Source organism: Anabrus simplex, chromosome 2 (genome assembly GCF_040414725.1).
Source record: "Anabrus simplex isolate iqAnaSimp1 chromosome 2, ASM4041472v1, whole genome shotgun sequence".
In the NCBI taxonomy this organism is placed as follows: Eukaryota; Metazoa; Arthropoda; class Insecta; order Orthoptera; family Tettigoniidae; genus Anabrus; species Anabrus simplex.
In genome coordinates, this window is record NC_090266.1 from 511,502,268 (window position 1) to 511,528,401 (window position 26,134).

Genomic DNA, 26,134 nt, shown 5'->3' on the forward strand with positions numbered 1-26,134 from the left:
GTGGCCTGCAACAAGCTTGCTTTGCAGAAATCCAGTAAGGTATGTGCGCAAAAAACGCAAGGGCTCAATGGCCATAACACAAGATGCGATACTAATGCAGGCTCGCAAATAAGAATTCTCTGAACTTCCAAAGACAGTATCAGATACCTCTTATGAAAATCACCATATTTACTCGTGTATTAGATTAGACCCCCCTTGGCTTTTCGAGGCAAAGAAAATGAAAAAATAAATCTTGGATACAAGACCCCATTAACGTAATTCGTCAGATAAGATCAATGATTCCACTTCGAAGTGGGTACAAGCCTTACTGCAGTTCTGATGGCATCACACAAATTTGTGAAGAGTTCGTTCGCATGACCCACACAATGAAAACATATGTTGAAGTGATTTGGTACATCTGTGTTTCACAGTTAAGAAATGTCCGCCTCCGTGGCATAGGCCTACTGCAGCTCTGATGATGTACGAATAAGTGAATAGTTTCTTGTCCGACCCGTGCATTGCATGAACGCATCAGTCATGTGTTGTATATATGTCTGTGTTTTGTAGTTAAGAATGTCCACCAGCATAAGCGTTAGCACAATTAGTTGCCTTTCTCAGGAACCTGAGTTTGATTCTCGGTACCGTATTGCCAGAGATTTACGAATGGCAGGAAGGTTGATATGCTGTAAAAATGGTACATGCAATTATTCCCTTCCACTGGGGGGACTCTCTCTAAAAAGAGCTGCACCACCCCGGGATGAGGAAACAAGTTTACTTTAGTTAAGAAATATTTACGGTTCTTGCTATTAATATAGCAGGCGAGGTCATTAACAAAATGATCTTTGAATATCTTGTAACTCGGGTCAATATAGGAATTTTTGGAGAGAAGTAGGTTTAAAACAATCTAATCATAGCGATTGTTTTACTTGCCAACATACTTAACGAATAATAATAATAATAATAATAATTTTACGTCCCCAGTTAACAATTTTTGGAGATGCCAAAAAAACATACTATGGTATGCGTTAATAAAAAATGGAGACAACGATCGTACGAAATTAAACATTATGATCATAAAACACATTGCCGCCAAACCTGTACATATCCATAAATGCGACAAACTTCCTGTTATTTATTTTTAATCTTCCTATTGTGGAACTTCTGGCACTATGAGGGCACTTGATAGCATACATAACCTAAACAATGAGGTCTCTCTTATCTCATTTACAGGTGTTCAGGTAAATCCTGATGTGGTAAATGTGGAGAACAAGCATGAAACATACTTAATATTTAGGGTTCTCAACGGCAGCAGTTATCCCAAGAATGCTTCCTGTCACTATGTATTACATTCGGAAGAACAACTCGTAATATATGCATGTTATCAGCTGGTTGTTTGGCATGCTTTCTACCAAAGCACAGCTTTATTTGTAAGGAGTGGCTTCTGCTACACACACATCAACTGGGAATATCAGGGACAATCTCCAGAAACCATTTCAGAATAGATTTTCACTGTTTGGACTCTATAGTTGGGAACGAAACTATCTTTAAAAGTTTCAAAAAAGACGGGACCTTGAATGCCCAGTCCCCAGATGAGAGGGCGGAGAAGATGACGTCATTTCTAATGACAACATGCTGGTAGCAGGGAAGTTGGCGGCACAAGACGATAATTCAAATGAAAGCAGTGATTAGGTTTACTCACATTTACTGTGTGGTAGTCCTACTGCTCAACTGACACAAACAAATGACTGGCCATTAATTTCTTTTGTATCAATATTGCATAATATGATAATACGATACCCTTATCCCTTTTCTCTACGGGGTCAAGTATGAAGTGAGACGAATCTTCATAGCGAGTTTTTACAACCATATGCCCTTCCAAATCAAAGGAATCAATGAGATGAAATAAATGACATGATATGAGTAACTAAAACTGACTATATTTACTTATACAGTATGTAGGCCTAAAAGTCGTGTTCACCATCTGTTGTCTTTTTACATTTAGAAATACTGCCTTCCAACGAAAATAGCCAGTATAAATATATTCACAAGTTTGTTAAAGAATAGTGTAGAATGTTTACATGTATAATGTATAGTCTAGAAGCCAGGTGTTCACTGCACAGAATTTGAGGTTATCGCATATTGGACACCCCTTACTCTCTTGGGTTGTAAAAGTGCTGGAAAAAAGGGGGGGTCTAATGCACGAGTAAATATGGTATTAGAGAAGTTGATAGGATTTACATGGGGTGTGTGTGTGTGTTTTTCTCTCAAATTTGTTATAAATAAAATTATGATTTCACAAATAAACGAAACGAGTTGATGACAGCCTTGGCAAATTTCTCCGTGAAGTCCGATCAATCGGTTCAAGACATGTGGAAAGATGCTGTGGAACAAATACATCAGGCGGCGACAAAAACGTTGGGAAAATCCATACCCGGACGAAAATATATTGATAAACAAACCTGGTGGTGGACAGATGAAGTCAAGCAAGCAATCAAGGAGAAAAAGATAGCCTACAAGACTTGGTGGAACTCACGTCTTGATACTGATCTTCAGCAATATCGCGACCTGAAATCTGCAGCAAAAAGAGCTGTAGCTGCAGCAAAGGACCATTATTACCAGTCACTATACGACCAGCTTGACACACCATCAGGAGAAAACAATATATATCGTTTTGCTAAGTCCCGTGACCGTTCAACTCAGGACATTGGACACGTAATGCACATCAAGGGAGCCGACGCCAAACTGCTACGAGATCAACAATCCATTCTCCAGCGTTGGGCAGATTACTTTAATAACATCAGCAACAAAGAATTTACGCATCCACCAATTTCTAGTCCTGATCCTATCGTAGGCCCTGTCCCCTCAATTACATCCGAGGAAGTAATGCTTGCCATTAGCAAAATGAAAAATGGAAAAGCAACTGGTCCAGATGACTTACCAGCGGAAATCTGGAAAATGCTCGGAAAGCCTGCTTCAGAGTTCCTTGTCTCACTCTTCAACCAAATCATCGCCGAGAAACAGCTTCCACACACATGGACAACTAGCACAACAGTTCCAATCTGGAAGGGAAAAGGAGATGTGAGTGATTGCTCGACCTATCGCCCTATACGACTCCTCTGTCATACTTTCAAGATCTTTGAACGTGTACTTGACAGCAGACTCAGATGTATTGTCTCTGTAACACCAAACCAGTGTGGATTTATTAAGGGATGCAGTACCATCGATGCAATCCATGCCACACGCCTCTTGATGGAAAAGCACAGAGAGAGACAGAAGAGTGTACACATGGCATTTCTAGACCTAGAAAAGGCTTTTGACCGTATCCCACACGAACTTATTTGGCGAGCTCTTCGCTGTCATGGCGTCCCTGAAGAGTATGTAAGCTGGGTGCAACTTCTGTATCGCAATTCCACTAGTGTTGTCCGGAGTCCTGCTGGAATCTCTCCACCTTTCGATATCACTGTGGGTGTTCATCAAGGTTCTGCCCTTTCACCATTGCTATTCATCCTCTGCATGGATACGGTAACAGCTGACATACAGACTTCACATCCCTGGACCCTTCTTTATGCCGATGATGTGGTACTTGCACAAGAAACCCGTCCTGAACTCCAGCATCAGGTTCAAACGTGGAAGGACAGACTGGCTGAAAATGGACTGCACCTCAATATCCAGAAGACAGAATACCTGGAATGTGGCCCCCAAACCAGAGGTACCATAAGTATCAGTGAAGAAGACCTGCAGAAGACCATGCAATTTAAGTACTTAGGATCCGTCGTCACCTCAAACTGTGACACCACTCCTGATACTCGGATGAGGGTAAATGCAGCTTGGCTCAAGTGGAGACAGGTCACTGGAGTCCTCTGTGATAAAAAGATGCCTCAATATCTAAAGGCAAAAGTTTATAAGAGTGTGGTACGGCCAGCAGCGATCTATGGGACTGAATGTCGCCCCATGACGAAATAACAGGAGCAAATGTTGACAACCATGGAGATGAAGATGCTTCGATGGTCCATGAGGCTGACCCGATGTGACCACATAAGGAACACGGACGTCCGGCAAAGGTTTGGTGTCGCGCCCATCATAGACAAAGTGAGGGAAGCCCGTCTCCGCTGGTACGGCCACGTCATGAGAAAACAGGACGACTCAGTTGCCAAAACAGCGCTCCACATCAACCCAGAGGGAACAAGACCACGAGGAAGACCGGCAAAGAGATGGACTGACAACATCAGGGCAGACATGCACAGTGTTGGCTTAACACCAGAAGATGTCAGCGACAGACAGAAATGGAGGAGATGTAGCAAAGCAGCAGACCCTGCAAGTCGGGATTAATGCTAAGAAAGAGAGAGAGATGATTTCACAAATAACATTTTAAGCCCGATTTAATTATTTTGAAGGAAAATGTGGGGATTTCTTGCATTCAGGGTCATCTTGGATTCGGAGAAATACAGTACATGATATTTAATTGTGAAATGTTTCACTGAAAACTTGTTTTTCTATTTCTTCTTCCTGGCCTCTTTCCCCAGTTGCCTAGCGTTAGTACTTAGTATGAATTCCGTCCAGTTTTACAACCAGATGCCTTCCTTGTTACCAAACCTATATGGAGCGATGTATTTAGTGTTGCGTGTTTCTGTGCTGGATTATAGTGTGATGTGTTGTGTAGATGAAGGTGTGTATTTAGACAAATGCCCAGTCACTGCACTACAGGAATTAACTATACACAGTTAAAATCCCCGGCTTGGCTGGGAATCGAACTTCAGGCCCTCTGAACCAAAGGCCAGTACGCTGACTATTTAGCAAAGGAGCCAGACAAACCTAGCTTCTCTATTCACAGGCTGAAAACTACCCTTGTTTTTATGGGAGTGCCAGGTTGACAGTTTCTGTATTTTTCACAATTTTATGTTCATGTTGGGAAACAATATTTTGAAATTGAGTTCTCACAAGGCAGTTATTTTTCAAAACAAAGTTTGGAAAATATTACATGCTCAAAATACAATTGCACTTGGGCAGATCGGTGCTAGTGTTTTATTGCAGTTGGTAGAGTAGAGCAGGGCTAGCAGTGGGTATGTCATTGGACCTGAAACAATCATCGCATGAGTCTTGCATTACCAACAGGACAAGATGAATTTTTGAGAGGAACTTGTGAGTGCTACAAATATAGAAACAATGGGGTGAAATCAGAATGGAACGTGTGTTGATTGTTCAGGACCTACCTGCATTGGAGCAAAAGGAACTACTGTATCACCAAGGACTGTCCGACAGGCTAACCAAGCAGTAATACATTAAGCATGCTGCTCTACATGGTGACAGTACCAGATGACAGTGCACTGGACATAAATAAGCAGTAGTTCTAAACATGAGAGTGTGCAATTTACCTCTGTATCTCTGGAACTGAATAGTCTTGAAAATACCTAGATTTTATTTTTTCTTTCTGCTATTTGCTTTACGTCGTACCGACACAGATATGTCTTATGGAGACGATGGGATAGGAAAGGCCTAGGAATTGGAAGGAAGCGGGCGTGGCCTTAATTAAGGTACAGCCCTGGCATTTGCCTGGTGTTAAAATGGGAAACCACGGAAAACCATCTTCAGGGCTGCCGACAGTGGGGCTCGAACCCACTATCTCCCGATTACTGGATACTGGTCGCACTTAGGCGACTGCAGCTATCGAGCTCAATACCTAGTTTTAATAGGGAAGTGGAAAGAGGGAAAAAGTGAAGTTTGATAAGGGGGCTACATTTCAAGTAATTTGACAAACTTTCAAGGTATTTAAGTGTATTGATACTAGTTAAAAGACTATGATTATGTAATAATATGCACACGTACATCTTCATCGTGGACTGTTACACCTTTCAGTGTTCAGTCTGCAAGCCTCTGTGAGTTTATTAAATGCCTCCACATTCCTTTATTTTGTAACTAGCTGTGTTGCCTCATTCAATTTCATACCTCATATCTTTAAAGCACTGGAAACTCAGTCTAACCATCATTGCCTTGGTGTCCCTCTACTTCCCTTACCCTCCACGACTGAGTCCTTGATTCTCCTACGTAACCTATCTTACTCCATTCACCACACGACCCTACACCTGAAGGCGGTTTATGTGGACAGCTTCATCAATGGAGTACCCTCCTGTCATTGTTCCCACCTGTTTGTACCAGCGATGGTTCTTGGTAATTTCATGTCTGTTACTTTTAACTCAAGAGAAAATATATATTATTTGATAGTTATTTGTTTGTTTTAATGTTGTCAATCTTATGTTAATTTTAAGGACACTTCCTCCAAAGCATTACTTTGTCAATTTATATATTTTTTATCTAAACAGTGTTATGTGGCTGAAGATGTTAATAATATACGAAACTTGTACCACTTTAACCATTAAATTGCATTAAGCAATCATTGTATCGACTAGGTGGAAAATAAATAAATACTTAATTGTGAATCTAACTCTGTGGCCTCGTTTATCTCTTACCTCTTAACTTTAAATCATTAGAAACTGAGGTTTAACCATCGTCGTCTTCCTCTAGTTATCTTACCCTCCTTGACAGAGTCCATTATTCTCCTAGGTAACCTATACTTGTCCATTCACATCACATGACCCCACCAGTGAAGCCGGTTTATGCTTACAGCTTCGTCATTCGAGTTTGTTCCTATATTAGCCTTTATATCCTCATTTTGAGTACCGTCATGCCCTTGTTCCCACCTGTTTGTGCCTGTGATCATTCTCACTACCATGAAGCAAATTTTGTCCGAATACGGTTTCGTCTGGGAGCTGACTTCTTTCTTGCAGAATACTGTTGATCACAACTCTCAACTCACAGTATTAACTTTGCTGCACTTTGATTCACTGTGTAAAATATAATAATAATAATAATAATAATAATAATAATAATAATAATAATAATAATAATAATAATAATATTCTTTTTCTAATGACTTCTTGGATTCTACATGTACAGTATTTGTTTAACTCTGTTTCTTTCATCCACATATGTTTTCCTGTCTTCATCAGTCATTCAGTCAATCAGTCAATTAATCATCAATGATTGCAGTTAGGTCTGTCGCCCAGGTGGCAGATTGCTTATCAGTTGTTTACCTAGCCTTTTCTTAAATTTTTTCAGAGATCTTTGAAATTTATCGAACATTTCCCTTGATAAATTATTCCATTTCCTTACTCCTCGTCCTATGAATGAGTATTTGCCCAAATTTGTTCTCTTGAATTCCAAACTTACCTTAATCTTATGATCTTTTCTACGCTTGAAAGCTGTGCTCAAGCCTATTCATCTACTAATATCATAAATATAATATAATATAATATAATATAATATAATATAATATAATATAATATAAAACTAATATCATTCCATGCCATGCCATCTCTCCACTGACAGCTTGGATCATAACTGTGATTGAAACAGTTTTCCACCTTTCAGTGCTTTTTATTGTAATCCTTCATATACTTCGGACTAATTCATTATGCTGTATGTTTACATTAGATCAGGACATGTTTTGTCTCTATTGGAGACATCTTCAGCTGAAATAAATATTTAAAATTTAAAACAGATAAATTTAAAACATACAAATAACACACAAAATGTTACTTAAAACATATTTTGTCATTGGTTTACCTTAATGCCTATGTCCTCTTCTTCTTCTGCCTCCTCTTCAGATTGAAGTTAAATGTTCTCTCTCGATCATTTATGATGGAATGTTTCATTTTACATTTAATATTTAGAACATTCTTATGTATAAACTGCTGGTCTTTTTAATGTTATTACCGAGCTCGATAGCTGCAGTCGCTTAAGTGCGGCCAGTATCCAGTAATCGGGAGATAGTGGGTTCGAGTCCCACTGTCGGTAGCCTTGAAGATGGTTTTCCGTGATTTCCCATTTTCACACCAGGCAAATGCCGGGGCTGTACCATAATTAAGGCCGCGGCCGCTTCCTTCCAACTCCTAGGCCTTTCCTATCCCATCGTCGCCATAAGACCTATCTGTGTCAGTGCGACGTAAAGCAAATATTTAAATCAAAGAATTTCATTTTTGTCCGTATTGAACTGAGAATGGAAGATAGGAAACTTAAAAGGGTCTACCTTTTCAATCCAAATAAAAAGCAAATAGCAAAAAATAGCAAAAAAATTAATGTTATTTATTCTAGAAGGGACTCCTTTGGTTGGCAGGGGAAACTCCTCTCTACTGCAATTGTAGTTTGATATTGATATTATTTTTATTAAGGAGTCTAAAAAGAAAGTGTTTAATTTGATTTTTTTAACGGAAACCTTTCTATTGTCATGTGGAAATGTTAAAAATATACCGAATCTTGACCTCCCCACTGGTCACTTTAGATCTTGTCGTAGTGGTATGGTATGGTATGGTATGGTGTGGTGTGGAGTGGTATGGGTAATATTGTGGTAGGTGAAGCTCATGCTTTGTAGGGAGTTGATTGTTGAATACGCTTGTGAACGGTTGGCAGTTGGGAGAGCTCTTGCATTATTGTAGTGATACAGTAGTTAAAACCTATTGAAATAGCTTAATGTTGTGTGTTTGTGATTCATTTAGTGCTATTTATATAGTGGTGTTTAGTGCTTGTTGGTAGAAATTGGGAGTAGTGATATTTACTTAAATTTTATAACAAATAATTCAGTTGGTCTTCGGTAAATTACGTTTTCTAGGTTAAGTAGGCTAGCTGGGTGTATCTTGTTTAAAATTTAGGTTTAGGAAATACTTTCGGTAATAATTTCAACTTTACTTCGATTTAAGAAGAAGTTAAAGAGATTACACGGTAATTTCAGTGGATAATTACGGTACTTTACAGTTTTTGGATTGTTGACGATTGTTGATACCGTACCTTCCGACGAGATCAAAGAGAACCGGCTACAGGCACGTGGTAGTTGTGTAAACTAAGACAAAATCAGATGATGACTTTATTCTGAGAATTTGTAGCCTAAGGTCCCGGCATATTTTGTACTGTATTTTCCCCCTTCGTTCATACATGGATTAAAAGTTAATAATTAAATTCCTATAGGGCCTATCATAATAATATTGCAGTTCAAGTAGTTTTGACAGAAATTATTGTAGACAACCTCTTATTTTTCGGCATTTAAGGACGCTTATATTCTCTGTCCCGTTTAGTAGGGAAAATAATAGTAATCCATCAGCGGTAAAATTCATATAACCACATTTCAGTTTAGAATTGTACTGCAGATACGGTATATTTAGATAGTACAGTATATTACCTGCTATATTCGTGTGTATCTTTGTGTGTGTACCTATTAGAGCATAGTACTAATAATAATCTGCCTAAGCATTTAGCGTTGTCGGTAATCTTTGAATACAGTACTTCATGCAAATTTCAAACTTGCAATTTCAATTTCTGTTTGTGCTTAGTAGTGACATATGGTACCGGTATTGTAATTGGGATTCGTCTGAACATAGTGTAAAATTATTGTAGTGTACTGTACAGTAGTATACGAGTAATATCTTATTAGAAATAGGCGTGCTTAGTTTATTATTGTAAAATTTTTCTGTAGTATAGTAGAAGTATCTGTAGAAACAATCTTACAAAAATTCTGTTGTTTTAATTAGGACATGCTTAACTGCAGTATAGAATTGTGTAATTTTTGTGTATTCCTTTCGGTATTCAGTAATTAACAGTAGTTTTTATCTGTTAGGGTGTTGTAGGATAAATATAGAATACGACCAAGTAGTATCATAGTGTAGTAGTATTTTAATTACTTAATTGTTGTGTGATCTTTGAGTACTAACCTAGACAATATTTCTGATTGTTCATTTTTTTGTACAAAACAAGTTATTTTCTTTTTTCTTTTCTTTTCATTTTTTCCGTAAAGAATGCCTAAAGAGTGCAAGTGTAAGAACTGTGGGTGTGGCGAGGCATTGAGGGGTATGAGTGAGGAGTTGGAGAGTTTGAGGGAGATAATTAGGATTTTCACAGAAGAAAGGAAGGAAGGTAGGCCTCCCTCAAACAATGTACAGGTTACAGCAGGTGTGAAAGAGGGATGGGAATGAAAGGGGGGAAATGTAGAAGACAGGTGGTCCAATGTTCTAAGGGGAAGGAGATTGGAGGCTAAGGGCTCTATTCAGGATCAGAATTCAGGACAGTTGTCTGTGAGAAATCGATACGAGCCACTCCAGGTAGAGCAACAGAGGGAAGATAAGGAACAGGGAACTGTTGCTGATATGTGTGGAAGTAGGAGGAAGGGAAAAGGTAGGAAAGGGAAATGTAGAGTAGAGGATAGGAAAAGACAGGTATAACAGGGTCATGGGAGGGAGAATAGGGAGGAGGAAGTAGTTCTGCAGCTATCAGGAAAGATAGGGCTGACCAAGGAAGGGAGGGGATCAAATGAGGTGGGTAGGGTTGAGGCTCTGGTCATGGGTGATTCCATCGTTAGACACGTGGGGAAAGTGTGTGGAGGAAAGGGAACGAGGGTAGAGTGTTATCCAGGAATTAGATTGAGGCAGATGCTCAGAAAAGTAGAAGAGAAGGAGGAGAGGAAGGAGAAGATGGTAGTTTTTCACGTTGGTACCAACAACATAAGGCAAGCTAATATAAGTACCAACATAGTTGGGGATGTGTGGGATGTGGAAAATGCAGCTTGGGTGAAGTTTAAAAAAGTGAAGATTGTTATCAGTAGAATACTGTGTAGGGGGGATACTGACTGGAGGGTGATTGGGGATTTAAATGAGACTATGGAGTGGGTATGTTGGAAACTCCTCTAACTAGACATTATCACTATACCCAACAATCTGCTGACTGAATACTTCTGCTTTTTGATGATCCTTGCATACACACTCCCTTTGTTCATTGATTCCTGGAATGTCCTTCTTAGAACCTGTTTCTGCCTTAAAGTACCTGTACATACCCTTCCATTTTTCACTAAAATTTGTATGATTGCCAAATATACTTGTCATCATGTTATCCTTACCTGACTTCTTTGCTAGATTCAATTTCGTAGTAAGTTCCTTCAATTTCTCCTTACTTCCACAGCTATTTCTAACTCTTTTTCTCTCCAATCTGCACCTCCTTCTTTTAGTCTCTTTACTTCTCTGTTATAATAATATACCATTCCGTACCATCTTTAAAGGTACAAACCTATTTTCACATTCCTCAACAATTACTTTAAACCCATCCCAGTGTCTGTTCACATTTTTATTTACTGTTTTCCACTGATCATAGTTACTTTTTTTAAACTCCCTCATGCCTGTTTTATCAGCCATGTAGTACTGCCTAATAGCCTTACTTTTAAGACCTTCCTTTCTATCACATTTATTTTTTACTATGACAGAAATAGCTTCATGATCACTAATACCATGTATTACTATACTGTGCTTGTGACTGATTAAGAAGTATTTATTGCATTTTTCGTTGTCAAATTTACATATATTGCTCTTCTAGGAGATGCTAAGCGTGTGTTGCAAAATGTGAAAGGTTTGAAATAAACAATGAAGTGATTTCTTGTGCAAAGAAAATGTGTGTGGTGACGTTACTGGGTCTAGTGGCGCTAGTAAGAAAGCAAAAATGGTTCAAAAACTTAGGAAGGAATACTCTAAAGAATGGCCCTGTTTTCTGCGTTCCTCAAAATCTCATTCACACGCGTTTTGTAGTGTGTAGTTGTGATTTTTCAGTTTTGCATGGTGGAAAACTGCTGTGGTAACCTAGTGGCTAGTAAAATGCATATAGATACCGTCAAGCTGCAGGACACAAACAAGAATGAAACCATTTTGTTAAATCCTCGTAAGATGAAAGCTTGGTAACAAATTTGGAGTTGTTCTTTATGACTTGAATACAACTTGCCTTTAGCCCGCAGTGTTAATGAAGGCCCAGCCCTTTGCCCTGGCAACAGACGGCTGTAACGATATGAATGACGGAAAGCAGTATCCATTAGTTGTGTTGCATTTGGATGAGGAAACTATGCCAATTTCAACAATAATTTTTACAATTCAGATATCCAACGACAGTACAGGCAAAGGAATATGAGGGTGATTCCATAGGATAACTGTGTAGGTTTTGGATGTCCCAATGCAAGTACTATGAGTTGTGTTTCCCAAGGTGTGAGCTCCTTTATTCGTAAAGTAAATCCTAATATTAGCGTGAAAGTCCGTGCCTGTCATATTGTGCACTTGAGGTGCTCAAAAGGGGTGAAGAGCTCTTGTAACTGTTAATATTGAGCGGTTTTTAATTGACATTTATTACTAATTGTTGTAAACTTCAAAGAGGAAAAATGCTTGAAAAGTATGCCAGGAAGTCTTCGGTGAAAAGCCTCACAACATTTTGAAGTTTGTTTCTACCAGGTGTTTATCTCTTCTGCAGTGTGTTATCGTGTTATCATGGATCTTAAAACAGTGGAACACTTTAACTCCTTCGCTGTCTGGCTGAGTACATACTTGGGCTCGCAATTACCGCTGCATGGTGTCAGCCCGAATACGTACTCGGACTTGTGCAGCTTTGCCTTAATTGCTTTGATTGTAGCCAAAAAATTAATGCAAGTACCATCTTTGCAATAGTGCTGCTCTTAGGTATATATCCTCTTTGCGCGGCCGAACTAGAGACAAAGGACTTACGCGAGCCACTGTTTGTTTACACTGTGGCTTCCTCATCATGAGGTGTTTCATACTCTTTATTAAATTATGATATTGAAAGATAATTGTATCATGATAATGATGTATGTAATGAAGTGAGAGTTCATAATGAACCTAGTGGCAATGAAAATATCAGTCGTGATGAAGACGCCAGGTGGTGGTGGTGGTGGTGGTGGTGGTGGTGGTGGTGCGACTTACCAAACCGTTGCCTATGAGATATACAAGGCCGGGACATAGCTACTAATTTGTCGCTGAAAAAGCGGCCCGACCGTGTGCACGGTTTGGCCGCTAGATGTCAGGTTTCCATTGTGTTCTTGGCGGACTTTAACATTGTGATATGCGGAGTAATTGTGATACTGTGTTGATTTTGTGCAATTTATTGTGAATACTGTTTTTGTCAGTGAGTGTCTGTGAGGTTGAGAAGAAGGTGCACTGTTGTGTACCTCACTGTATTTTGGATGACACTAAGAAAGCATGAAAATTGACGTTCCATATTTTTCCCTTCTGAGTGCCGTTTAAGGGAGAAATGGAAGCAAATTTCCTTCTGTTTTCATTGTGTATCCTGTTCACAAACAGGAAAATGTGAAACCCAGGAAGCGTCCAGCTCCCAAAAATGATGTTTTGCCATCAAAATTTAGTAAAAGTTCCAATTCAGATAACAATGAACATACCATATCTTCACACGTCAGCCACAATCAAAAAAGGAGTACAAGTCTCATTTCTATATCAAGGAAAGTCTATGAGTATCTCTGTTAACTCTAAAAAATATACGGATGTGAAAATTAAATACCAGATTACAGAAAATAATCTGCAAATTGAGAAGTAGGGTACAGGTGATGAAATCAGAAAGAAAGTTTTACGGTATCTGAACTTGACCAAAAAGCAAACCAAATTGAAAAGCATGCTAAAATTGGTCATTTAGGAGCTTTATTCCTGTTAGAACAAATTTCATTTTCTTCTTTCTTCATCCGTTTACCCTCCAGGGTTGGTTTTTCCCTCGGACTCACCGAGGGATCCCACCTCTACCGCTCAAGGGTAGACTTTGGATCGGGGGATACAGCTGGGGAGGATGACCAGTACCTCGCCCAGGCAGCCTCACCTGCTATGCTGAACAGGGGCCTTGTGGAGGGATGGGAAGATTGGAAAGGACAGGCAGAGAAGAGGGAAGGAAGCGGCCGTGGCCTTAAGTTAGGTACTATCCTGGCATTTGCCTGGAGGAGAAGTGAGAAACCACGGAAAACCACTTCGAGGATGGCTGAGGTGGGAATCGAACCCACCTCTACTCAGCTGACCTCCCGAGGCTGAGTGGACCCCGTTCCAGCCGTCGTACCACTTTTCAAATTTCGTGGCAGGGCCAGGAATCGAACCCGGAACTCCGGGGTGACAGCTAATCACACTAACCACTACACCACAGAGGCGAACACAAATTTAATTTTACGGGAAGAAAAAAAAGAGAAATACGGTGAAACGACACTAAATATTTGCGTAACGGGCATAACATCGCTCACCAAACAGCGGCTTCAATACGAATGTCAAAATATCAGATGTGCGGAGGAAAAGATTGGATCGCTGATAATTGGTGAAAGGGCAATTAAACCCAAACTTATTTATGACCGCAATTTCGATCCGCTTATCGGATACTCTGAGGCACAATTCAAGGAATTGGTAAGAAGTGACAACCTCGTTATCAGATTTCTCTGCTTCTTTCGTGAATTACTTATTTCGTTTAAGCCTATTGTAAGTAATACGTTGTAGAAAATAAATCAAACAATTGCTCTTGGTCTATCTTTGATCTCATATCTGTTTGCTGCCTTCTGAAATTACTAGTTTTAATGAATTTTTATAGTTTTTCATATTCGAACGTGTTGTAATGTGCGGGCGAGACAGATCAGTAAACAGAACTCTAGTGGCACTTGCCGGAAGTATCTCGAGGACGAGTCTAGTGTGCTGTATTTCCCCGCCTTGTGTATCTCGTAGGCAACGACCAAACCAAACCCCATGGCACTACAGCCCTTGAAGGGCCTTGGTCTAACAAGCAACCGCAGCTCAGCCCGAAGGCCTGCAGATTACAAGGTGTCATGTGGTCAGCACAGCGAATCCTCTCGTCCGTTATACTTGGCATTCTGGACCGGGGCCACTATCACGAACTCCCCTTCCTATAAATGAATATTTGCCCCAATTTGTCCTCTTGTATTCCAACTTTATCTTCATATTGTGATCTTTCCTACTATTAAAGACGCCACTCAAACTTATTCATCTACTAATGTCATTCCACGCTATTTCTCCGCTGACAGCTCGGGACATACCACTCACAGAGAGTTACAATAATTGAAAATCTTCCACCTTTTTGATACTTTTCCTGTCCCATCGTCGCCGTAAGACCTATCTGTGTCGGTGTGACGTAAAACAACTAGCAAAAAAAAAAAAAAAATGTTATGTGTGGTGGGTGAGTTGCAGGGATGTTGGGGACAACACAAACACCCAGCCCCCGGTCCATTGGAATTAACCAATGAAGGTTAAAATCCCCGACCTGGCCGGGAATCGAACCCGGGACCCTCTGAACCGAAGGCCAGTACACTGACCATTCAGCCAACAAGTCGGACATGTGGGGGTTAACAATAAAGAACTACTCATTGCACCTGGAATCGCGGAAAAGGTCAGCTTACTACAGTTACATATATAGAGCGTTTAATATACTCCTTACACACACAGTACGAGAAAAAGAACTGCTCTTTATTCGCAAACAAGCCCAACACAACGGTTTTGAACCAAAAATAATAAACAAAATAATCGGTAAATTCAAACAGAAATTACAAACTAATCTAACACCTGAAATAAAAAAGAAAGATAAATACGCCAAGTTCACGTTCTATAACCCCAACTTATATACAGTAACCAATTTGTTTAGAAAATATAACTATAAGATCGCGTATTCAACCAGCAATAATACAAAGCAAAAATTCTTTAATTACAATAGTGTTAATTCCCTAGGAAGTAACAAACATTCTGAATCAGGAGTTTACAAATTGAAGTGTCATCAATATGAAAAAACTTATGTCGGACAAACAGGGCGCAGCTTTACTGTAAGATACCTAGAGCATGTCAGTGCTGAAAGACATAAAAAAATTTCCGCGATGGGCCAACACATGAGTTCAACCGGACATCAGCTCACAACCATAGAGCAGGATTTAACTATATTGCATAAAATAAACAAAGGAGCTCTTGTAAATACATTAGAAAATCTATATATTTATTTAGAACAAAAAAGCAATCAGGACAATAACCTGATTGATCCAATTGACAATGGAAACCCTATATTCAAAGGGATATTATCAAGTCTTGAAACTTTAACCAAAAGAAACAATACAGACAGTAAAAGGATAAATAAGACCGAGACTCCGCCATTTTGTGCATACCCTCTCCCCACCCCTTCTAAAGCCGAAGTTGTGACATTAAGCGACACGCCTCCTCCCCTCTCCGCAGCCTTGCCTTCCCGAAAGGAGGAGCAAACAACGGAACACACCCACCATTACTATACTAGACGTAAAGCAGCATCAAACGTTCCCCCTCCAGGGTCACAGTAGAATTGGAGTCTAACAACAGTAAGGTAAGGAACCATTTTATACATTAAGATATTGTGTAAAGACACAAGTTTTCATTACAAAAACAAATTCCTATTTTCCTCATTTCATTTCTTTTCAGAAATTGAGACGAAGCTCCCTTCCCAAAAATTGACCAGCAATCAGCTTCAAAGTTCCGCATTAGACTCAATTTAGGGCACATTAAGCAAGCTCATAATAAATAATAGCCTACCTGAAAGGAGTGAAAGAAAAAACATTCAAACATTTAATGTAACAAAGTGAAACTTTTAACAACTATTCCAATGAATAGATATAGTTTTTAAGCTGACCAACTATGTAATCATCCAGTCTCATTTCATTAACCTGTTAACCCCCACACTGTTTTAACATCATTTTAATTTAATTTGTATTCAAGTATTCTTTAAGAGGATCAATGTACTTGCAAATACCGTGTTCAGAAACCTAGCGATGCACCTAAGCTTAACAACAGCTGAAGATATTCCCAAGTGAGAATGAAACATGTACTGTTTACAAATAATAATTTGCTAAAAAGCAAATAAAAAGTATCAAAAAGGTGGAAGATTTTCAATTATTTAACTCACTGTGATTAGAATTTGGTATGGAAAATGAAGCTGATTACTTGCAAACATACCACTCAGTCGAGCACCTCGCCCCTTTCTCCCAGTTCTTCCCAGCCCAAACTTTGCAACATTTTTGTAATGCTACTCTTTTGTCGGAAATCACCCACAACAAATCGAGCTGCTTTTCTTTGGATTTTTCCAGTTCTTGAATCAAGTTATCCTGGTGAGGGTCCCATACACTGGAACCATACTCTAGTTGGGGTCTTACCAGAGACTTACATGCCCTCTCCTTTACATCCTTACTACAACCCCTAAACACCCTCATAACTATGTGCAGAGATCTGTATCCTTTATTTACAACCCCATTTATGTGATTACCCCAATGAAGATCTTTCCGTATATTAACACCCAGATACTTACAATGATCCCCAAAAGGAACTCTCACCCCATCAACGCAGTAATTAAAACTCAGAGGACTTTTCCTATTTGTGAAACTCACAACCTGACTTTTAACCCCGTTTATCAACATACCATTGCCTGCTATCCATCTCACAACATTATCAAGGACATTTTGCAGTTGCTCACAATCTTGTAACTTATTTATTACTCAGCACAGAATAACATCATCTGCAAAAAGCCTTATCTCTGATTCCACTTCGTTACATATATCACTGATATATATGAGAAAATATAAAGGTCCAAAAATACTGCCTTGAGCAATTCCCCTGTTAATTACTACAGGGTCAGATAAAGCTTCACCTACTCTAATTCTCTGAGATCTATTTTCTAGAAACGTAGCAACCCATTCAGTCACTCTTTTGTCTAGTCCATTTGCACTCATTTTTCCCAGTAGTCTCCCATGATCCACCCTATCAAATGCTTTAGACAGGTCAATTGCAATACAGTCCATTTGACCTCCGAATCCAAATTATCTGCTATATCTTGCTGGAATCCTATATGATCTCTAAGGCACTGAAGTCCCGTTGGTCCAAAAAAAATTTCACCATCAGAATGTAGGCCAGCTGTGTAAGGGGAGGTGGTGGTATACAATTTCTAATCACTAGATTGCATGCCAAAAGCCTGGATTAAATTCCAAACTCACAGTGCTCATATGAAGTGAGGGCATATGACGCTGTTGATGGTGATTCGTCTGTCGGATAGGGATGTTAAGCCTTGAGCAGCCCCTTGGTGCTATTCGACAGGGGTAGGCAATGTGCTGGCACCGGGTTTCACCCTCTCCCTACTGTCATATATCACGTCATTCATTTCATCTCATTAACTCCTCTGCTGAGGTTGACGTCAGGAAGGGCATCCGGCCTTAAAAACCCGCCACGACAGATTCATCTCACTTCATACCCGACCCCATAGGGAAACGGGACAAGGCTTGAACAAACAACAACAAAGAATAACATCATCCGCAAAAAGCCATACCTCTGATTCCACTCCTTTACTCATATCATTTATATATATAAGAAAACATAAAGGTCCAATAATACTGCCTTGAGGAATTCCCCTCTTAATTATTACAGGGTCAGATAAAGCTTCACGTACTCTAATTCTCTGAGATCTATTTTCTAGAAATATAGCACCCCATTCAGTCACTCCGTTGTCTAGTCCAATTGCACTCATTTTTGCCCCTAGACTCCCATGTTCCACCCTATCAAATGCTTTAGACAGGTCAATCGCGATACAGTCCATTTGACCTCCAGAACAAGTTGAGCTTCAGTGGAATAACCTCTCCTAAAACCTAATTGCCTTCTATCGAACCAGTTATTAATTTTGCAAATATGTCTTAATATAATCAGAATGCTTTCCCAAAGCTTACATGCAATGCATGTCAAACTTACTAGCCTGTAATTTTCAGCTTTATGTCTATCACCCCTTCCTTTATACACAGGAGCTACTATAACAACTCCCCATTCATTTGTTATAACTCCTTCAACCAAACAATAATCAAGTATGTACTTCAAATGTGGTACTATATCCCAACCCATTGTCTGTAGTATATCCCCAGAAATCTTATCAATTTCAGCTGCTATTCTAGGTTTCAACTTTTGTAACTTATTGTAAATATCATTGTTATATGTAAATTTTAATACTTTTTTAGCATTAGTCACCTCTATCTGGACACTATCCTTGTAACCAACAATCTTTACATACTGCTGACTGAATACTTCTGCCTTTTGAAGATCCTCGCATACACACTCTCCTTGTTTATTAATTATTCATGGAAAATCATTCTTGGAACCTGTTTCTGCCTTAAAGTACCTATACATACCCTTCCATTTTTCACTAAAATTTGTACGAATGCCAATTATGCTTGCCATCGTGTTATCCTTAACTACCTTCTTTGCTAGATTCAATTTCCTAGTAAGTTCCTTCAATTTCTCCTTACTTCCATAGCCATTTTTAACTCTCTTTCTTTCCAGTCTGCACCTCCTTCTTAGTCTCTTTATTTCTCTATTATAATAGGGTGGGTCTTTATCATTCCTTACCACCTTTAAAGGTACAACCTGTTTTCACATTCCTCAGCAATTTCTTTAAACCCATCCCAGAGTCTGTTTACATTCTTATTTACGGTTTTCCATCGATCATAATTACTTCTTAAAAACTGCCTCATGCCTATTTTATCAGCCATATGGTACTGCCTAATAGTCCTACTTTTAAAACCTTCCTTTCTATTACATTTATTTTTAACTACGACAAAAACAGCTTCATGATCACTAATACCCTCTATTACTTCGGTTTCTCTATAAAGCTTATCTGGTTATATCAGCTCCACTTCCAGGATATTTTTCCCTCTAGTTGGTTCTGTCACTTTCTGAATCAGCTGTCCTTCCCATATTAGCTTATTTGCTATTTGTTGGTCATGCTTCCTGTCATTTGCATTTCCTTCCCAATTGACATTTGGTAAATTAAGATCTCCCGCTACAATCACATTCCTTTCCATGTCATATCCCACATAGTTGATTATCTTATCAAATAATTCTGAATCCGTGTCAGCACTGCCCTTTCCCGGTCTATACAACCTGTTACGGGGTTACCCGTGGAATGCAGAGGTGAAAGAAGGTGCGGGCTGGAATGGGTCTAACTACAAAGCTGAGATATTGATTAAAATTGCATTAAAGGCTATATTTTCAAAATTAGCAAAACATAACAATTTTGACATAGAATTTGAACATTCAACAAATAACAAGAAGTTAACAAAACAGGTACAAGACCAGGAAAGCCAAGATTTAGAGACACTTTTATGATCTGGGCTTCAAGCCCCACTTTTTACAATTCCTGAGCTCTTAGCTCACAACCACATATTTATCAAAGGACAGAAAACCCCTAATAACCTAGAGTACTTGCTCTCACCTAGCACTGTCAGGCCTCCTAGAGGCACATATCCAAATACAAGAAAGAGCTAACCCGCTCTCAATTATTCAAGCCTATCAAAGGCCACAACGGACTTTACTATTGGCTGCCGTCAAGGCACACTTACAAAGAAACAGGGGTATCTTGTACCCAACCTAATGGGCCTTAGTAGAAAAATAATAGGTTAAGTTAATAGTCCGCAACACCAAGTAGAATGGAGGCGTGTACTTGCACTCCTACATGAAATCTTTTAAAACCTAAGAGGCACTAGGCCGATGAACCAGGGGCTATTCCCAAACTATGGAGGTGACTCGTATAAGAAAAATTTAGTACATTAAGGAAGAAAATGTTACCAAAACATAGTCACCTCAAGGCAAAAATGAAGGGGAGCTCAAGAGGGAAAGCACTCTCTATCCCCGATTTACGGTTAAAGATATATGAAGTTTTACAAAAGAGACAGCAATTTACATGTTTGAAGATAGGTTACATAATAAAGGTTTCGGACCTTCCCCGCGGGTTAAACTGCTGAGCTAGCAAGAAATAAAGATGGTTAAGTGGCCATTACCTTGTTGAAGAGCTGCTGCCGGATGAACGAGGCGCTTCCCGCCTCCTGCTACACTTTCTTACACTAGGCTAGATGTTGTTCGAGTGGCTGAGAGATAGGAAAATCAGCAGTTTTTATACTCTCGGGGAAGATTCGATACCTTTCATGAATAATTAAGACACACTCACAGGCGTTTATTGGGTAGCTTACAGTTACACATCCAAATCAAAGAAGAAAGACACGATTGGTCAAAAATTAATTACAGAAATTCTGGATATGCTCAATTCAAAACTGGTGGAAAGAAAATATTAATATTGCCAACCCACAAATGAAAAAACAAAATTTAGTAAAGAACAAACTTATAAATACAAAATTTCTTCAAAGAAAATTCTTCCAATTCGCACCAGGGTACATGGTCATAGTTTTTTGTAGAGACATCTATCAGATCAATAGAAAACAAAACAATTTGAACTCCACACAGTACTGACATCTTCGTAATCACAAAATTTACTGTAGTGACATCTTCTGAGAAAACTTATGAGTTGATACAGTTGTTAAAGTTCAGAGTTTCTCCTGTAGAGGAGTATTTTAAGGCGAAAAATTCAAATATGCGGCGTAGAGGTGTACCAGGTGTACGCAACTAAAGACATCAAGTTGCCAATTACCTTTAGAAATGGGCCTTACACCTAGAATTTCATGTTTCTCATCTTTAACTTTTTCGTAGCTTACAAATTCTTCTTTCACTGGAATGAATACTCCCCCTCCACCATTCTTATCCTATCTCTATGATACGCGCTCCAGTTCCGTGAGAAAATTTCTGCATCCATTATATCATTTCTCAGCCATGATTCAACTCCTATTACAATATCTGGTAAATATATATCTATTAAATTACTTAATTCTATTCCTTTCTTTACAATACTTCTACAGTTCAACACTGACATTTTTATGTCATCCCTACGTGACTTCCAGATCTCTGTACCCTCATCACCGCTCCATAGATAACCCCGTTTCCTTGAATGTACCTCCCTATTACCCTTCTAAACAAATTTCCTAACTTATACGCACCACTGCGGTTTAAGTGAAGGCCATCTGAGCGCAGATCCCTATCTCCTACCCACGCATTAGAGTCTAGGAATTTCACTCCCAGTTTCCAACATACCCACTCCATAGTCTAATTTAAATCCCCAAGCACCCTCCAGTCAGTATCCCTCCTACACAGTATTCCACTGATAACAATCTTCGCTTTCTTAAACTTCACCCGTGCTGCATTTACCAGATCCCACACATCCCCAATTATGTTGGTACTTATATTAGCTAGCCTTACGTTGTTGGTACCAACGTGAAACACTACCACCTTCTAGTTCCTCTACCGAGCTCGATAGCTTCAGTCGCTTAAGTGCGACCAGTGTCCAGTAATTGGGAGGTAGTGGGTTCGAACCTCACTGTCAGCAGCTCTGGAGATGGTTTTCCGTGGTTTCCCATTTTCACACCAGGCCACTTCCTTCCCATTCCTAGGCCTTTCCTATCCCATGGTCGCCATAAGACATATCTGTGTCGGTGCGAGGTAAAACAAATAGCAAAAGAAAAAGTAATAATCTACTTCCCCTCCTCCTTATCTTCTACTTTTCTCAGCATCTGCCTCAACCTAATTCCTGGATAACACTCTACCCTCGTTCCCTTTCCTCCACACACTTTCCCCACGTGTCTAACGATGAAATCACCCATGACCAGAGCCTCAACCCTACCCACCTCCTTTGATCCCCTCCCTTCCTCTTCAGCCCTATCTTTCCTGATAGCTGCAGAACTCCTTCCTCCTCCCTATTCTCCCTCCCATGACCCTGTTCCACCTGCCTTTTCCTATCCTCTACATTTCCCTTTCCTACCTTTTCCCTTCCTCCTACTTCCACACGTATCAGCAACAGTTCCCTGTTCCTCATCTTCCCTCTGTTGCTTACCTGCATTGGCTCGTACCGATTTCTCACAGACAACTGTCCTGAATTCTTATCCTGAATAAAGCCCTTAGCCTGCAGTCTCCGTCCCCTTAGAACATTAGACCACCTGTCTTCTACAATTCCCCCCTTTCGTTCCAATCCCTTTTACACCTGCTGTAACCTGTACATTGTTTGAGGGAGGCCTACCTTCCTTCCTGTCTTCTGTGAAATTCCTAATTATCTCCTTCAAACTCTCCAACTCCTCCCTCATACCCCTCCATGCCTTGCCACACCCACAGTTCCTATACTTGCACTCTTTAGCCATTCTTTACGGAAAAAATGTAAAGAAAAGGAAAAATAAAATAAATTGTTTTGTGCAGGAAAAAAAGAACAATAAGAAATATTGACAAGGATAGTACTCACATTAGGTAATTAATATACTACTACACTATAATACTACTACTTAGTCGTATATTATTTTTATCCTTCAACACCTGAACAGATAAAAACTACTGTTAATTACTGAATACTGTTGGGACTTCACAGTACTGTAAATTGCCCCAAATTCATGGATTCTGTTTGTATCCCCGATAAAGTACAATTTAGTGGCCAAGCAAGTTTGAAAATATATATTCCTGATTTCTTTAAATGAATTTTTTAAAATGACTTTTATAGTTGAAGAAAAGAAATCGTCTGTCCTTCTGTATTTCTTGTTTATGTGTATCAGTTTTTAGAACACTGTGGAGAAAGTAAGGCAGCCTAAAACAGTGATAGAGTTAAAAATGCTCTTCTGTGTATCAGATTCAGACAAGGCCAGCTCAAAATTTCTGGAAGTTAGGGAACAGTTTGAAAATCCATCTTCTAAGCTTTACCTTTCATTTCTCAGCTCTGATCTTCCACTTTTCACCTCCTTAAATGTATTCCTCCAACAAGAGGTGCCACTTATTCGTAAACTATATTCAGAGTTATACAATTTTTTCATTGACCTCATTTTTGCTGTGTGTGAGCATCCTCAGTTCCAGATTCTCACAGTAAATTGCTTGATGTGAAATTTGGTTCTGCTAAGTTACAGAAATGTGACTGTGAGTTGGACATTGGGACGAACACAAGGGTTGGCATAAGGGCAGTTTTTCTAAATGAAACTACATTGAAAATGTTTTATTCCAATGTCAGATTGTTCTGTACAAAAGCATGTGAGTACATTGTCAACAAATGGCCAATTAGGGATAAGTTTCTCGAGCATGCAGAAGTTGCTGATGTTTTCCAGAGGAAATACAAGAGATTTTTATCTATAAAATTTATGACTTACCAGTTTCATAAAATTTATCATCAGAAAAAACTGAATCTTCAGAAACAAGAGTTTAGTCATTAACAATTTGATGGATTCCCTTTTGACAAAGATGAAAGGGCCGACAGAATTTGGGTTGAAATTCTGAATATCACTGAAAGCCAGTACCCTCCACAGAGCAAGCTAATGATGACTATTCTTCTGATACCCCATAGAAGTTCTCCAGTGGAAAGATTTTTTAGTTTGGTGAGGAAAAAAGAAGATTGAATTTCGTGCTAGTATGACCGCACAGCTGTTTAGTGTTCTGTTCGTGCAGAGGATGCACATGATTTCAAAAGAAAAAGCATGTCACCAGTGTACGTTTACTAAACAGGAACTAGGAGCTCCTAAGGGGGCAACTACAGTACTCAACTCAAAAAATGATCCTTCAACCTCCACTCAGATATGTATTGCAGATCATCTGTTACTCTAGCTGGTAAGAATCGTACACTGTGTACATGCCAGTCTTTGAATGTGTTTCACTTGGTTGAATAGTATGTTGTTTGTTGATTTTTCAATGATGTCTAATTTAGTGACATTGCAAAAAATATCTGCTGCCTGAACCCCACTCCCTCAGCCACATGTAGTTGTCAGCTTGCATACTGAAGATAGTGGGTTCAAACCCCACTGTCAGCAGCCCTGAAGATGTTTTCCGTGGTTTTCCATTTTCACATCAGGCAAATGCTGTGTCCGTACCTCAGTTAAAGTCACGGTTGCTTCCTTCCCGCTCCTAGTCCTTTCCTATCCCATCGTCGCTATAAAACCCATGTGTCTTGAAAGAGGCCTGTCTGTAACCTGTTTGAATGCAATTACTTCAGTTCTGTAGGAAAACCAGCGTTGTATTACATGTTTCAGTCAGTTATGTATAAAATGTGGATTTCCACAGATTGGTTGTATGCACGAGAGAAATTCGTTTTTACTGTTGCAAATTGGTAATGCAGACCAGTCGTACTTATTGTACTGTGATATGTAGTTTTCAGTATCACTATTTAATGAAGATATGCAGTTGCAAAAAAGGAAAAATCCCTTTTGTGAAATTAGCGCATGTGGATTATTCGCATATATACAGTAACTCCCAGTATTATAAGAGAAGTAGAGGCAGGCAAACTCGTGTAATGCTAATTGTCTCTTAATATCTTTTCTGTATTTGCATTGAATGCTTGTGCTCCATAATGTGTGATTAAGGAATTTATTTATTTATATTTTGAGGTGAGTAATACAGTTTTCCAGAAGTTTCATGGCAACTAGAATATGGGAAGTATGATGTTAAACTATGTGATTTCTGACATTTACTCCTTATATGCATATGTTAGTGTTGTATTTTTTATTTTATTTTAGGACTGGACTGAAGCAGGTACCTATGATTGTCTTCAACTTCCAAGAAAGAATGATTTCATTCCTAGTGACTTTGAGTTGAAGGACAAAGAAGATAATGTAAGTAATACCTGTATTTAAACTGCTGCTCTATGAATTTCAAGTGCTTTGAAGCATCTGTCTTAGTTGTTTTCATTCTGAATAATTTGGTTAAGTTCTCTATACAACCCTATCCCCAGTTCCAAACCTTTTTGTGTCATGGGCTTGTCCTGCAGACATTATCCTCCCCTTCTGAACACCACCACAACAAAAGAACTTCATGAGGTTTTTTTAAATAAATGCTATTTGTTCGGGGCATCGACCTAGAAAGATATTTTGCCCCTACTTGCCTCATATGTGAGGAACCTGTGTGTATTTTGTAAATAGCGGAAGTGTAAGGTGTTGAATGTGAGGAAAGGAACGGTAAGGATGGCACAGACACCCAGGCCAGGGATATTAATAATCATTTACAATTTAAAAACCCTGACCCGGCCGGGAATTGAACCTGGGGCCGCCGGTGACAGGCGGACGCATTGACCCCTACATCGTGGGGCCGGTCAACTTCATGAGTTTGTCTCAAGGTGTTTTGTCAATCTGTCAGTTGTTAAATTTCACCAAATTCATTCAACATATCCATGTAACCTTATTCACCCATCTCACTATCAGTATTCTTCTTAACGTCACATTACAAAAGCTAGAATCCTCTTTCTTTCTTATTTTTTCTTTCATTCTTTCTTTCTTTCAGTGCATTGCCAGACTTCAGGCAAATGCCTTGAAGAATGTCTTTATATTTATTCATTCATAAAGGAAGTTTTCCAGGCGTGAAGGCTCTGGTCCAGTACAGTCTGAAGCTACATGTTCAAACATGCTTGCAAAACTTTTCTCAAC

The 26,134-nt window shown here is 39.3% G+C and overlaps 1 protein-coding gene across 1 annotated transcript in view; it reads left to right on the plus strand.

Annotated features, from left to right (window-relative positions):
• The window catches only part of Ide (Insulin degrading metalloproteinase), a 644,148-nt gene that overhangs the window by 313,887 nt on the left and 304,127 nt on the right, over positions 1-26,134 (plus strand). Inside the window, exon 11 of the mRNA XM_067140877.2 lies at positions 25,232-25,327. Coding sequence (XP_066996978.2) covers positions 25,232-25,327 — 96 coding nt within the window. The remainder of the gene's footprint in view (positions 1-25,231; positions 25,328-26,134) is intronic.